Source organism: Macrobrachium nipponense, chromosome 46 (assembly GCF_015104395.2).
Source record: "Macrobrachium nipponense isolate FS-2020 chromosome 46, ASM1510439v2, whole genome shotgun sequence".
NCBI classification, from domain to species: Eukaryota; Metazoa; Arthropoda; class Malacostraca; order Decapoda; family Palaemonidae; genus Macrobrachium; species Macrobrachium nipponense.
This window is the reverse complement of record NC_061106.1, coordinates 16910249-16927748: the sequence shown is the minus strand read 5'-3', so window position 1 is coordinate 16927748 and position 17500 is coordinate 16910249. Positions and strand designations below refer to the sequence as shown.

The 17500-nt window shown below is 36.5% G+C and overlaps 1 protein-coding gene across 1 annotated transcript in view; it reads right to left on the bottom strand.

Annotated features, from left to right (window-relative positions):
- The window catches only part of LOC135214777 (homeotic protein distal-less-like), a 143730-nt gene that overhangs the window by 69245 nt on the left and 56985 nt on the right, over nucleotides 1-17500 (bottom strand). Inside the window, exon 3 of the mRNA XM_064249133.1 lies at nucleotides 6787-6965. Coding sequence (XP_064105203.1) covers nucleotides 6787-6965 — 179 coding nt within the window. The remainder of the gene's footprint in view (nucleotides 1-6786; nucleotides 6966-17500) is intronic.

The window sequence follows — 17500 nt, the reverse complement described above, 5'->3', positions numbered from 1 at the left end:
CTTGAAGTTGGGTAATGTGATTTTTCATTCTTTGCTGTTCTCTTCGTCTTATTGATTTTAGCCTTTTCTAGTTAATTTTTCTAGTCAATCACTATTCAAAAATTATCCAGTCAGTTAATAAATTATGTGCACTTGTAAGAATGCTTCATTCTGAAATATATATATATATATATATATATATATATATTATCTATATATTATATATATATATATATATATATATATATATATATTCAAATCAATTATTGAAAAATCACAAATTAACTAAAAATCGCCCCAGTAAAACGAAGGAAATATCTTGGAAATATCTTTGTTCCTTGATTTCCATTCGCAATAATCGGTGAATGACGGTGGCAAATGGTTGATCGTCAGCGAATGATGACTTTTCAAAGGGATTTTTGAAAATGATCACTTTCCAAAATGATTTTTCCAAAGTTATGGCTTTTCAATATTATGATTATTCCAAATGATGACTTTCGAAAATACGACGACTTTTCAAAATGGCGATTTTCCTGAATGATGACTTTTCAGAATGATGACTTTTCAAAATGATGAATTTTCAAAATGGTGTCTTTCCAAAATGACAACCTTTAAAAATGGTTTTCCAATATGATAACTTTCCAAAATGATGAATTTTCAAAATGATGAACTTTTGAAACTGATGACTTTTCAAATTGATAACTTTTCAAAATGATGACTTTTGAAAAAGATGCTTTTCAAAACGATGACTTGAAAATGACTTTTCAAAATGGTGAACTCCTTAAAATGACAGACTTTTCAAAATGACGACTTCTCAAAAAGATAACTTTGACGACGCCTCAAAAAGATTTTCCAAAATGATGACTTTTAAAAATGACGACTTCTCAAAATGGCGAGTTTTCAAAATGACGACTTCTCAAAAGGATGACTTTCCAAAATGATGTCCTCTTCAAAATGATGAATTTTCAAAAGGATGACTTTTCAAAATTACGACTCCAAAATGGACGACTTTTGAAAATGATGACTTTTCAAAATGACTTTTCAAAAAGATGACTTTTGAAAAGGACGACTTTTCAAAATTATGACTTTCCAAAATGACTACTTTTCAAAATGGCGAATTGTCAGAAAAATGACTCCAAAATGACGACTTTCCAGATTGACGACTTTTCAAAATTACGACTACTCAAGAAGACGACTTTCCAAAATGATGACTTTTGAAAATGACGACTTTTCAAAAAAAAAAGATACTTTTTCAATATGACGACTTGAATTCTCAAAAAGACGAGTTCACACAGAGACGACTTTCCAAAAGTATGACTTTTCAGATGACGGCTTTCTGAAATGACGATTTTCCAAAATGACGACTTTTCAAAATGAGTTTTTTTTTTTTTTTTTTTTTTTTTATACCGAGCGAAAGAATTTTTTTTCCATACCACTTTCAGAAATTATGAGTTTTCGAAATGGCGACTTTATTTATTTATTTATTTATTCATTTATTTATTTATTTATTTACTTATTATTTATTTTTCAATGCCGAGCGAAAGCATTTGGAAGGAAGAACGCGTTCGAAAAAAATAAGTCATTCCATCCGCCTTCCTAGCTTTCTTTTGTTTTAATCTAGAGATGGACCTCCTTCCCTTCGGGCTGCAGTTAATATACTGCCCCATTTTCGATTTCTTGGACGAGTTCCTCTCTTCCTTTGCGGTTTTGTGTCCTGTGTCACGCAATATCTCGGACGAGATCGCTGCTCAGTCTGGACTCCAAAAGTCTGACTGTGTGATTGTGATCTATATTCTGCAATTATAGATATGAATCACTCTTTATTATAATACAAAAAATGTACATTTTAACTTAAAAGAATGAAAAACAAAAACTATTAACAGTCTGGCGTACGTGTTGTCCGCACGAGAGAGAGAGAGAGAGAGAGAGAGAGATAATGCTTTGGTTTGATTTTCACGTTAATGAGAGAGAGAGAGAGAGAGAGAGCGATAATGCTTCGGTTTGAATTCCAGAGTGGAGAGAGAGAGAGAGAGAGAGAGAGAGAGAGAGAGAGAGAGAGAGAATGCTTGGTTGAATTACACGTGAAGGAGAGAGAGAGAGAGAGAGAGAGATAGCTTCGGTTTGTTGATCAGAGAGAGAGAGAGAGAGAGAGAGAGAGAGAGAGAGAGAGAGAGAGAGAGAGAATGTATGAATGAAGAGAACAGCACAGTGTTCTTCGGCCTGCATCCCCCACAAGGGAAAAGACTTGTATAAGAGGTGCATTTTATGCAGCCGGGAGTCATGCACCTGTAATCACAGGTAAATTTTGCATATGCATCGCGGAGTGTGGTTTGCAGAGCGGTGATGAGTTCCTAGAAAGGGATGAATAATATTATTGCAGCTTCCAGTTGTAGTTTTGAACTGTAGGAGAGTTAGTTGAGAGTGTGAATAGAGAGAGAGAGAGATAATGCTTGGTTTGAATTTCACGTGAAATAGAGAGAGAGAGCGGTAATGCTTCGGTTTGAATTCCAGAGTGAAAAGAGAGAGAGAGAGATAATGCTTTGGTTGGAATTTCACGTGAAAGAGAGAGAGAGAGCCATAATGCTTCGGTTTGAATTCCAGAATGGAGAGAGAGAGAGAGAGAGAGAGAGAGAGAGAGAGAGAGAGAGAGAGAGATAACGTTTTGGTTTGAATTACAGCGTGAAAGAGAGAGAGAAAGCGGTAATGCTTCGGTTTGAATTCCAGAGTGAAAAGAGAGAGAGAGAGAGAGAGAAAGAGAGAGAGAGAGAGAGAGAGAGAGAGAGATATTCCCCAGGTTCAGTGGGACCAAGATCTATAAAAGCCAGTGAAATGACTACATTTGGTCTAAGCTGCGTAAATTATTCAGTACGTAATGTAACTATAAAATGTAAATTTCAAAGTAGAACCATTATGCAAAGTAACCATAAATTCCACAGAAAATTGAGAAATATGGAAGTAAATGTAGCACCAGCCACAGAATGTTTTTGTGAATAAAAATGAAATGCACGTAAAAATGCTTGGACTGAATTCTCGAACAAGTAGAAATGATTTATGAGGACAAACCGACGAGTATAAACATAAGTGAAAAGAGCTAATGGACCCATAAGTCTAGTAACTCGAATAATATCAGTATTTTCCTGATATTGTAACTCGAATAATATCAGTATTTTCCTGATATTGTTGTCATCACTTTAGGAGGAAAGTTCATTCATTATTTTCTGCAATGCATTACAAACCCTAATGATATTCCCCTTGTATTTTAATCATTTGCTAACATTCGTCTCTGTTTATATATTAATTTGTTTATTTTTTTCTCTTCTTTCTGTATTTCCCGTTACTTTCTGTTACTACTTTCTAATAAGCACCAAATTTTTTGGAAGCTTGAACTGCAAATCAGTGACGCCTGTTGGCTTGTTCCATATGAATAGGGATCATCTTCTGAATATAATAATAATAATAATAATAATAATAATAATAATAATAATATAATAATAATAATAATAATAATGGTCTCGGTAATGTTCGGTTAATTTGTTATTATTTTTATCAAATAATAATAATAATAAATAATAATAATAATAATAATAATAATAATAAATAATAATAATAATAATAACAGTCGGCAATATTCGGTTAATTTGTTAGTCTTCTTTCAAATCATAATGATGCTTACAGTAATAATAATAATGATTATAATTATAACAATAACTAATTATTTTGATCACCACTGATACCCCTGATCTTCCTTTTTACTTCTGTAATTACAGATCCATCCCGCAATGAGAGAAATGGTAGCTCGCCCCGCAAAGATAAATTAACCATTTTTTGGGATTAGCCGTAATGTGTTCCGTCGCAGGAAACCCTAGGAAAAGAAAAGCCTAGTCTTGCGAATTTAACCGGGAAAATTCCAAATAATTTAGATAAATAACTAGGAAAAGAAGACGAGAGGGGGGGAGAACCCGAAGATTATCAAACGTTTAAACAAAATTACCAAGAGTATACAAAAGGCCTAAAAAATATTCTCTTCTCCCCTTGCGTGAAATTGCCTAACAAACAGCAATTAACCCCTAACCTATTAACCCCCACTAACATGTATACCCCTTCCCCTTGTATCCGCCCCAGCCCCTTGCAGGCACCTCTCTCTCTCTCTCTCTCTCTCTCTCTCTCTCTCTCTCTCTCTCTCTTCTTCCCTAGCTAGCGACCAGCATGGAAGTCAAGCTTATTATTAAAAAGTCGATCGTCAGACTCCATTACCAAACTTTCTTGTCAGGGGCACCGCCTCCAATGACTCCCTCCCCCCCCCCCCCCCTACCCCCCCCCCCCCCCTCCCCCAGACCGACCTGTCCTAACCCCCCCCCCCCCCCCCCTCCCCCCCTCTTCGCCTCCATCTCCGCCCCCAACCTACCCCCAATCTCGAAGCTCCATATTCCAGCCTCATGAATGCACAGATTTATTTCTGTCCCTTTCCTCTCATTACGGGGCGAGTTTTATAAAGGAGAGGGATAGTAGTAGTAGTTAGTAGTAGTAGTAGTAGTAGTAGTATTAGTAGTAGTAGTCACCTGTGCAGGGAGGAGGGGAGCGAGCTTGAATGCTAAACATTCATTCACGGACAGATGAAGATGGCAGCACGAAGCGCCGTTGTCACCTTCGTTCGCAATTTTAAAACTCGGCGACGACAGAGAAATGAAAGGAGGGGAATCAGAGTCAAGAACAAGGGGGGGAACAATGGATTTTAGCCATTTCAGCACTTCTTGCTTAGTCCCCGACTTGTTTTCTTTGCGTGTTTCGGGATATTCTCGCCACCTCTATCTCAGCTACCTGGAGCATATTTTATTGAATTTCGCATGATTTCCATTTATGTTTTATATCGTAGATTTAGATTAATCGTCTTAATAAAATTATTTTTTTTAGACAACCATATCAATAAAATTCTAATGCGGTGTAAATGTAAAATTAATAATGGGAAATGGGATCACATCGTCTGGTAATTAATTTTGTGGTATGAGAAAAATCCGTCAGTATAAAGTCGAAATAAAAAGAAAGTATACTGCCAGTCATCAATCATTATTTATACATAGCATCACGTTTTATATACTTCGTGATCAAGTTATTCATTAAAGAATACACAAAATTAAGATAAAGAAAATGACGAAGATATCATGTAGCATAATCTTGACTGAAACAAAAAGACTCAGAATATAAAATACTATATGGTTTGAGTATAAGGAACTTATTGACACCAACAGTTCTTTTCGGTGGTTCAGGTGTAATTGTTTGACATTATAACTTCCCATTCTCATTTAAAAGGAATCACAGATTTAAAAGGCCTCACTAAAATCACAATGATACTCAAAAGGTTTCTTCGGCATATGAATGATTAAATACTTGACATTCGTGACCCCAGTCGTAAACAAGTAAAAAATGCGAGTTTCCTGCACAATGTATAATGCTGTATAAAACCATCAGCTATGAACGGTAGCGTTTCAGTTTCTCACCAGGTGCGGTAAAGTGAGGGTGCGTCTCATGCCTCCGGAAAGTGCTGCCAGATGCACGACCCATGACTAAATTTAACCTTAACTAAAATAAAAACTGCTGAGGTCAGAGGGTTGTAATTTGGTATGTTTGATGATTGGAGGGTGGATGACCAACATACCAATTTGCAGCCCTCTAGCTTCAGTAGTAGTAGTTTTTTTTTCTTTTAAGATCTAAGGTCGGGGAGAAAGTCGGCACAATAGTATTCTTTTACAGAAAATTAAAACATAGCTTCAGCCAGGCTGCTTCCTACCAATCACCTTATGGCATGGGTTAATCTCAGAGAGATTCGAGGTCAGTTCATCATCATGAAAAAGACTATTTGAAAGATGAAATTATTCTCTACACAGCAAAACATGCATATCCAGCAAGGTTATTAACGAATCTATCAACATCATGTTTGAGTGAAGTTATGAAAAGAACGCTAACTTGAGGTATCCTAGAAACTGGATGCTTGTTCAGGGCACTTCTTCTTTATTTATCATCTATGATTTCCTTTTTAAGTTTGGCTAACAACACCTGAGTCTTAACGACAATTAATTCACTTCTTAGGTAGAAGTAGACATGTTTTTATTGAGATTATGTAAATTAGTTAATATTTAGTTGCTTTTCGTATAGTAGCAGAACTTTCCAAAACTATAACATAAAGATTGAACGATATGTAATAATTGTGCAAATGTAATGTATTCTTTTTTCTATGTTGTGAAAAGGTTTTTTCAGGATTAAATATCTTCAAGAGTTTAAAAATATTCGAAAGGGTAATTTTTTATAAGAAAATTTTTCCGTTTTGATTTAAGCATATAATTAATTTTTTTTTTTGGATTTTCACCATCACTGATGTGACCAACCATTTTTTTATGAGATGAGATTTGAAGTCATCAGATCAGCAAAGTTGCAGACACTTTATGACACTTGAATAAAAAGCATTTTATGAGATGATGAAGTTCTCAGTTTATACGACTTGGACATACGTATATGTTCACTCAAATTCTTCCTAAGTTATTCTAACCCAGTAAGTGCTAATATGAATTCATGCAGTTCCTGAAATAGCTTTCTCATCTCGCATCACACATAAAAAAAACTGTAGCAACAACAGTCAAAACAAACTTAGTAACAGAGTAAATAATAAAATGTACTAAATGTAAAAACCTTCGCATCTCTCGTGCAATCTATTAAGATATTTTGGTTTCTGCTATAAGTTCTCTCTCTCTCTCTCTCTCTCTCTCTCTCTCTCTCTCTCTCTCTCTCTCTCTCTGCTACATTGCCTGTCCTTACCTGGGTTTGCGTGAGTCCCAACGAAGCCGCCAACTCCGCTCTTTCCGGTAACGACAGGTATTGAGTCCTCTGGAATATCTTATTAAGGTGCTGAAGCTGAAGGGAGGAGTAGATGGTCCTCGGTTTTCTCATCTTTTTGCCCTTCCCGTTGACTCGCACTCCGTCCAGCTCGTGTTTGTCTGCGGGAAGAGGAGAACGGGTCTCCGGTTAGCACTGTTGTGGAGATTATTGAAAGCAAAGGCAAGACATTTGATTATCGGGAACAATCAACAAGAGGAATATGGACTTCCAGTCCAAACATTTACTAATCTGGAATTTGCTAGAAGAGGAGAATGCGATTCCACATCACTCTGTTTTCCACATCACTCTGTTATGGAGATTTGTTATGGAGATTGCGGAAAGCAAAGGCAAGACATTTAGTTATCGGGAACAATCGCCAAGAAGAATATGGACGTCCAGTCCAAAAATGTACTAATCTGGAATTTGCTGGAAGAGGAGAATGCGATTCCACTTCGCTCTATTATAGAGATTTGTTGTGGAGATTATGGAAAGCAAAGGCGAGACATTTAGTAATCGGGAACAATCGACAAAAGGAATATGGACTTCCAGTCCAAACATTGACTAATCTGGAATTTGTTGGATGAGAATAATGTGATTCCACTTCACTCTGTTACAGAGATTTATTATGGAGATTATGGAGAGCAAAGGCAAGACATTTAATTATCGGGAACAATCGCCAAGAGGAATATGGACTTCCAGTCCAAACATTTACTAATCTGGAATTTACTGGAAGAGGATAATGCGATTTCACTTCTCTCTGTTATGGAGATTATGGAAAGCAAAGTCAAAACCATAGGCAAAAGGTTTGCTTTTCTGGAATGAGCATGAAGAGGAAGCATAGATTCCGGTGAAGAGGAAAATAGGATTCCAGTTAGATCTGTTATAGAGATTATGAAAAGCAAAGGCAATAGATGTATATAACTGGAAGAAGTGACAAGAGGAATACGGAATAAGCGGGAAGAGGAAAATAGATTTACTGCCAAAGCATTTGATTATGCGTAATAACCGTGAAGGAGAATATGGGATTCCAGTTGGCTCCATTATGGAGATTATGGAAAGCAAAGGCAAAACATTTACTTAACGGAGTAAGTGGGAAGAAGATAATGGATTCTTGAAGAAGAAAGAAAATTGACTTAAAGGAATACGTAGGAAATAGAAAACAGAAAACCAGGTAGCTTTATTATGGAGATTATGGAAAGCAAAGGACAAGCGTTTATTCATCTGGAAGAAGCGGGAAAGAAAAACGTGCTGTTAAAGCCAAGACATTGACTTATCCAGAATGAGCAGAAAGAGGAAAATGGAATTCCAGTTAGCATGATTATGGAGATTACGGAAGGCGAAGGGGAAAATAGATTTCAAAAGTCATACATTTACTTGACTGAAATAAGCGGAAAGAGGATAACGGGGTTCCAGTTAGTATTATTATGGAGATTATGGTCATCTAAGTCAAAGCATTTACTTATCCAGAAGAAACGGGAAGAGGATAATGGATTCCAGTTAGTGCCATTACGGATATCACAGTTATTATGATAGTTGCTTATTCCGTGGTAGGCAAGGGATGAAAAGGGGGGGGGGGTTGTAATTTGGAATAGTTTAATTAATGATTGTGGAAAGTAGAGGTGAAACATTTACTTATTGTCCATAAACGATTAAAAAAGAAGATTCCGATGAAAAAAAAATCGATTATTATGACGGGAATGAAATACCGTTGAATTTTTATCTATCCTGGAGCAGGAAATGTATATATAAGAAAAGAAGATTCCTTTTTAGTTATGAAGGATGTCATGAAAAACATTGCAAATTTATATTTTTGTGGAGCAATTCGTTCAATTTTCAACATACCACAGAATGAAGTACCGTTCAATTTTGATCTATCCAGAAGCAGGAAATAAGAAAATAAAATTCCTTATGTAATTCTTAAGGATGTCATGGAAAACATTGCTAATTTTTTTTCTGGAGCGAGTTAAATTTGCATCACAAAGCATTAAAATTGCTCATAAAACGAAGATATTGAATAGCGGGATTTTCCTTATAAATTCCTCTCTCACGATACACACAACTGATTTCTGAGCGTTGCATTATGAACGCGGACAGCGATTGAACTCACGTATCAAAGCGAGCAACGGGCATCAAAAATGAAACGGAACGATATCGCAGGTGAGCAATAAAAACAACACTTAGTGAGAGAGACGTCGCAGAGATGATTAACACGCTTCCGCTTCGGACGGAAATTGTCACCCAGGGGTGCGAAGGAACGCCACCTCGTGAATAATTCCCCTCACGGGGACTGTTATTGACAGTCCGTCATCGGTTCTCTATCGTCCCCTGGAGGGTTGATCAAGACGAGAAAATAAGGCATTTCGCCTCCGTCCATTTTTGATGTTTATGAAGCTTAAGCGTTTCCCCCACCCGTTACGACGAGCGTTTTTCGGCCAATGCATTATTGAACGCATTGAACGCGTATGCACACGAAACGACCCCCAGGAGAGCGTTTGGCGTTTATCTAATGACGGACGGGGCCGAATGACACGTCTGGACGAATTATCCGGACGGCGGAAAAGACCGGAATTCTCGGCCACGACTGTCATTACCCGTCGCCATTTCTCACGGGCGAACTTTCCAGGGACACATCGCCCGGGTTCTCCGTAATCATTCGGCGATATTCCACGTCATTTCGGGGGCGGTGGTGGTCGGTAATGTCCTTCCCGGCCGTAGAGAAAATTCACGCGCAATGCTCTTCTCGATTGATTAGGGGTGATGTACTACCTCTGATTTCCTTGTCTGGTATTTTGCCAGTCATCCACTTTTTTTTTTTGTGAGTAGAATGATCACAAAGACCTGTACACATACTTATTTGATATATATATATATATATATATATATATATATATATATATATATATATATATATCTATATATATATATATATATATATATATATACATATATACATATATACTATATGACATACTCTACAGTAGGCATAAGGGTGGGATCCAGAGGGTGTACTGTTTTTTAGTATATTATGTATATATATATATATATATATATATATATATATATATATATATATATATATATATATCATACCATACATACATACATACACACACACACACACACACACACACCACACACTCACGGAACGAAAAACCCTTAAACCCTTTGATAGCGTTCGGATATCATTTTGATGCATCTACCAGTTCTCTTTGTCTAACGTAAAGTGGTAAAGCAAACAACTCGTACATTAACTTTTTCTCGGCGTATAACTGGCCCTTAAATTTAGGTCTAATTACACGCCTCTGTTCCGCTTATGACGTTCATCTGTCACCGTTATGTTGACGGGAAGGTATTGTCCGCGACGCAAAAAATAAAGGTCCGTATTTTGCAAAAAAAAAAAAAGACATTACAAAAAAAGGGGTTTGTATGAACAAAATCCATAAATTAATAACAAGTGGATAAAAGGCTCCGTATTGAATGTTCGAAAATTACAGTGCGTCGACCATTACATGTGCCAATCATCGGTGCAATTACTCTAATTGCTCCAAAAAATGCCCCTGAAATTCGCTGCGGTAGACACCGATGTTATTTCCCATCCGTTAAAAATTATACCTCCGAAATGGAACCCCCCCCCCCCTCCCCCAACCACACCACCCACCAAAACACGATGCGATCCTGTGTCTTCTTTGTGAGTGAATCCTATGGGTTTTGTCAGAGACATCCGGTGCAATGTTATTTTTTTATATTTTCTTTTTTATGTGCAAAGATGTCTGTCAATCGTTTTACCTTGAACGTTCAGAGCAATTAAGGGAGCAAACAACCCGTTTTATTGACTTATTTTATGCTGAGGTTCACTGGACGCAGATATCTATTGTCCTTAACTAGTCCAAGTTTGAGAAAAAAAATAAGATGGAAGGTTTTACTAGCACTGTAAGAGCGCTGCCTTTTCACAATTGTCAGCTCAATCCCTTATCGATGGTTCCATTTAGGTTTTAGGAATACGCCCACTAGTTTATTGTGATCTGTGGTATAATGGTATAATATATATACATTATACACACACACACACATACAACACACACATATATATATATATATATATATATATATATATATATATATATATATATATAATATAATGTGTGTACGCGCGCGTCTTTGTTTATAAGCTTGAACAAACGGATTATGTCCATTTCCATTATTAACTAGCCCAAATTTCTAATTTTTCCAAAACTGCACTCTTTGATGAACCAGATCGTGAAAATGTTTTATCTGCATCATTCGTAGTCAAAAAGCCATAAAATGTTTTCCTATATCTTTATAGCCTTCCGAACTAATATTCAGAGCTGGGAAAATACCAATTAAGTTAATATGAAACCAGGTCTATTTGCCAAAGGATGGTTGTTGGAACACACTGAAGAATTCCATATTTATCTTCCATATTTTTGTCCATTATTTATCTTCCCAAGGTATCCGAGGCTGTCAACCTAGTGTATATATATATATATATATATATATATATATATATATATATATATATATATATATATATATATATATATATATAGAATCCCCTTTCCTTGTATACTTATGCATAATCATTAGAGTAACAGATATGTATTAAGTTATTAATTATTCGTGATTACTGAATACGCGAGTACCGTATTATTTAATTCTCCGTTATTTCTGACTGCATACTACGTAATGGCTGTATAATAAATAAGAGTATTAGATTATCTTCCTTTGCTCTTTAGCTTATGATAATGAGAATATTGGATCATTCTTTCGTCGGTGTTTAGTGCATTATAGATAAAACTCGCTCTATTCTTTTGTTGCAACTGATTACGTAATACTCAGAAGGTACTCGATTATTCTCGTTGTTGCTGCTAAGCCCTGGATTATGGAATTATTAGATTATTCTTGTTACCTAGAGTGTAACTTTGATAACATTGGATTATCTTTCGTTGCTACCGAGCCATAATAATAGGAGTTCTATTTTGTTGGCCACTGAATACAATGTTGCTCAGTGTATGCAAGTGAGAACATTAAATAATTAACGTCATTGCTAGTAAGAGCATAGGAGGTGATCATTTGCGTTTTTTCTTGAAATTTTTATTTAATAAAGTATTTACAAAAGATTACAACAAATCTCGAATTACATACATTTTCATCTAGATTACATTGCTTTCAGTGTTACAAAGATTATTTTTGAAATGCTGTAATAATTCGTCTTTTAAAATGGCTTTGAGATCTCTGGTTTCGTATAATGGAAGCTTTTGTTTATTTTCAATGTAGTGAGTATCATAACTCGTTCATTGTTTCATGCTGTGTAATAATGGGAGTATTACTTTATTCGATAATATCATTTACTTTGAAAAGCCGGCCAACGCGGAACCAGAGGAATTTATTTCTGGTGATAGAAATTCATTTCTCGATATAATGTTGCTCGGATCCCAGAGTAAGCCGTAGATCCCGTTGCTAGATAACCAATTGGTTCCTAGCCACGGAAAAATATCTAATCCTTCGGGGCAGCCCTAGGAGAGCTGTTAATCAGCTCAGTGGGCTGGTAAAAGTAAGGTATAACTTTGAAAAGTGTTTGTTGGTACTCAGAGCGTAATAATAATGAGAGTATTACTTTACTACATTATTTACTTCTAAACGTAATTGTTGCAACGGGCTATCGTAATAAATGACGGCATAACATTAACGGATCCGTTGCTCGCAAAGTGTACATGTAAGAGTGCTTAACCATTTTGTCGTTGTTAATCGCATCATAATTAGCTCCACTTCCCATACATCTCCTCCAAGGCAGCTCCGGAAGTCCATTAACATCTCTCGTCTCATTATCCGTTCAGCGGAATATCAGCAGCTCCCGAGAACGCAGGGATGCCATCAATCGCCGTCGTTAGCGGTCTGAGGTGGTTTAGTCGTTAGCTGGAAACACCTGTTGAAAATTTCCTAACGATCGTTACGTAAGCCTAAGAACAAATAGTTGCGGTCGGTTGATTGGCTGTTTCACTCGGCGCTTCACACTTTAACTCCGATGACAGATCGCATCTTCTGCAAGGCTGAGTTATGGGTATGCGCGTTGACATCGCGCGCGCGAGGGCACTGCGCATGTATACGCACGTATGCGCTGGTATATGTGGCGTGCTTGTGCGGGCATCTATATGCATAAAACTAATTTTTGCACAATTATGTACACACACATCTTCTATATCCACAATGGTCCCGTGCGTGAAGTAGGCCTATATAAGAGATCTTTTATTTTCATATATATATATATATATATATATATATATATATATATATATATATATATATATATATATATATATATATAATCGACTGGTCACTTTTTAAACGTGCACGTGACGCAGTTTTACTCTTTCAGCAAAATCGAGCCATAAATCCTCCGTTTGATACCGAATTCACTATTTGTAATAACTGGTACCCACAAGGCTGCAATAGATACACGTTCTTATCCTCGCCTTAGTAGAAGTACTCATACACACTGACATGCCCTTGGCTAGTCATTTCTTTACAAGGAAACTGAATTCGATAAGTAACTGGGTACTTGGTATTAAGTTTGTGATATATATATATATATGTAAGTGTTTGTGTGTGTTTTGTGAGTACATATTTTATGTATGATATATATATATATATATATATATATATATAATATATATATATATATATATATATATATATATATATAGATATCGATTCACATATTCTTCATTTACTTCGTATGACAACATTCCCAAATCGGACTTTGTGGCCTCCTTAGCCCTCCCTAAATATGGAAGGACTATCGGCCTCCAGTTACGAAACTGGAAAGAGCTCAATTTGCATGTTGCAATATTCTCCGACGACCTTTGGTGCAACCCAACCGCTCTTTAAACATAAAAGGGCCAAGTGATGTGGAATCTTGATGTCCTCTATCCAAACAGCCTCTCTTTTGTGTATTTAAAATCAGTTGCGTTTCTGTCTGTGAACATCAATTGGGACATCTTAACAATGGTAACCCAACAACCGCAACCCCTTTCATTCCTTTTACTGTACCTCCTTTCATATTCTCTGTCTTCCATCTTTCTTTCCACCCTCTCCTAATAACTGATTCATAGTGCGACTTATTTGATGTTTTCCTCCCGTTACGCCTTTCAAACCTTTTACTGTCCATTTCCCTTTTAAGCGCTGAATGACCTCATAGGTCCCAGTGCTCGGCCTTTGGTGTAAATTCTATATTTAATCAAGTATTTCTAATGGTTTGTGTCGACATGATGTGAATGAAGAATTGAACACAAGAGATGTTTGACATTTAATGCCATCTCGACCTAAGCGCGCTATTTTAGTTTTTTTTTTTTTTTTTTTTTTTTTTTTTTTTTTTTCTCTCCAGAGCTCCCCTTTCTTATCTCGCTGAACTGAGAGAGAGAGAGAGAGAGAGATAGAGAGAGAGAAGAGATGAGATTGTTTTTGTTTTTTCAGAATTTCCGGTTTTCGTCCTTTCTTGCTGAACTGAAGAGGACGAGAGATGAGAGAGAGAAGAGAAGAGGAAGAGAGAGAGAGAGAGAGAGAATTTGCCCTCTGAATTGCAACTATCCGAGTTGGATAACGCAATACCAAATGTCTTTTTGTATGGTAGACGATGATTTACACCACGCCAGCAGATTTGTAAACAATGCCCGTAGAATGCCAAATAAATTATAAGAAATGGTCTCAGGTGGCCATGCGTCCTGATAAATTATATTTGATTTACAGACAGCGCAGAATTCGCCTTGTTTATTTATCCCTAACGAATACGCCGACGAGAGCGAGCGCCCAACTCCGAGATGCAGAAATGATCTTTATTATGCAGGCGATGAATTCATCACCTAAACATTTATAAGGCAGTAAAATTTTTAAACGCTGGTTGAGACAAAGCTGACATTGCCTTACTTAGACGCATTGACCACGAAACACTATTTTCGGAACTTAAAATGCACACCTTGTAAATTGGATGCGTTTGGCCCGCTGGCTCTTCTATATTCCGCTCTACGCCACCAGCGTAAAAGGGTCACATAAAAATATTATGTTGATTAAATATACACAGAGGAAGGGGCGCGCGAGATGCGTCTTTGCGCTCGACGGATTTAAGGTTCAGAATCGGATGCGGCCGCAAACAAATAGCTGGAAGCAGGCACGCGAGATGCGCTCCTATGCAACGGCAGCATAAGAATGATTGTCGGCAGCGATGTCACTCGCGAGTTTGGTGGTTTGAGGAACACGTTAAGGTTCTCTGCACATCGGCTGGTCCTTTTTGGGGGCCACGGGAAAGGGGGGGTGTGGGCAGGGGGGCGGCTTTCCCCGTCCCTACCATCCATCTCTCCTGATCCTACACCCCCCTTCTAAGACCCCCATCCCCCAATCTTTTACCCTGAGTCCTCGTGGTCTCATAGGCACCCCTTCTTCTTCTCTCCATGACACCCCCTTCCCCTGACGCTCTCTCCTCAACCCCCTCCCCCCTATATACTACATACCACCACAACCAAATTGTCAAGCTCATCATAACGGACATAGGTCTGTAAACGAGGGTTCTGAAATCAGGGGGCTGTTGGCTGGTTGTGCGGTTGGTTGCAAGTGATGATCACGGTCGGGTACAGATGTTTGCGAGGTGCTTCTTTCACGAGGGCTTTTATATATATATGCTCAGTTCCGGATCATCCTCGCGGAAACGCTAAATAAAAAGTGGATAAAAAAAATGTATCATTCGAAGACCGACCGCCCGTCTTCTTAGGAATGTTTGTACGAGGGTTCTGCCATCATGTATTATAATCTCTTAACTACAAGTTTACAGATTTATTGAAATATTTGATGATAAACTTGATTTTACCAAGTACAGGTTTACAGATACATGGAAATGATAATAAACTTAATTTTACCAAGTACAGGTTTATAGATTAATGAAAATTGATTAAAAACTTGATTTTACCAAGTACAGTTTTCCAGATTCATTGAAATAATAATAAATCTAATTTTACCAAGTACAGGTTTATAGATTTATTGAAATTGTTTTGATAATAAACTTGATTTTACCAAGTATAGGTTAACAGATTCATGTAAATTATAATAAACTTACTTTTACAGGTTTATAGATTAATGGAAATATTGATAATAAACTTTATTTTACCATTACAAGTTAACAGATACATGAGAATATTGATAATGAACTTGATTTTTCCAAGTACAAAGTAGTAAATTTTATTTTACTCATGCCATGTGCAATTGCAGAACGTACTTAAGCTGTAAGATAAAACAATAGAACAGGGTGTTATAATAATTTACATCCTTGTATTTTGCATACATAAAAAAAGCTAACGCTGTGAAAAAAATATAACCAAATGTTTATTAGAATGCACATTGCTATCGTTTACTATATTTATTTTTCCTTATTGCTGTAATTTACAGACGAGAACTAAAGAAATGGGATCTTTCTCGCAAATGTTTACATACAGGCAACCTGGTAAATCATACTAAAAATCAAGGGTTGGATTTAATTCGTACATCTTAAAAACCCTTTTTCTTTCTTTCAACTAACTTAACCTAACCTTAAAATGAAAGATGGATAAGTTTGTTCAGTGGTAGCAAGGCGTGGCTAAATGGTCTTTAAAGTTACTAACAAGTGATATATATATATATATGATATATAATAATATATATATATATTATATATATACTATACATATATATATATATATATATATATATATATATATATATATATATATATATATATAAAAAAATCACCTTCAGTTAGCATTAGTACTATGCATCACTTGCAGGCTGCGGAGCAACAAAGGAGTCAATGAGTCCAAATTCTTCTAGTCAGCGCTTCTTTTTTTCCTCTGACTTATCCGTGAATTCAAAGGGCAGAACACCCAATTACAAAAGAGCGCTTTGATCATATTATCCCCAGTTACTAGTGTCTATACTTCCATCTGTCCATCAGCCTGTGGTGTTTGCGCATAGTAGCACTGCGTCCCGGGCTTTAAATAATATCCTATTTCGAATATTAACGGTGTAATTCGCATACAGTAATTATTAAAACACTTTTCAGTTGCAAATGTACACCCAGATATCCTTTTATTTAACTAAAACTTACACTTAGCGTAACTATTTAAAGCCCGGGACGCAGTGTTACCATGCGCGACCACCACAGGCGGATGGACAGATGGAAAAAAACAGAGTATAGTAGATGACTCGTTCAGAAAACATCTTAGTTCTTTCTAGTCGAGTCAGACAGATCAGTAGATCACTGAATGATTGGCGGACCATTAGATGACATATGGATTTTTGTTTTACAACTTGAACTTAGGATCACTGACTATTATATGTGGGAATAGGAAGCTCTTGGAATTGTAGGGGGGAAGGTGTTTTTTGAATGTGGTGCTCATCATTATTTAGTAGTTTGGGATAAACATGGCAGATATTATGTTTTAGATATAAGGACACAATTTTGGGGGATAATGATTTTGCTGATGTACACACACACACACACACACACACACAACACACACACCACACACACACAACACACACACAAATATATATATATATATATAATATATATATATATATATATAGTATATATATATATATATATATATATATG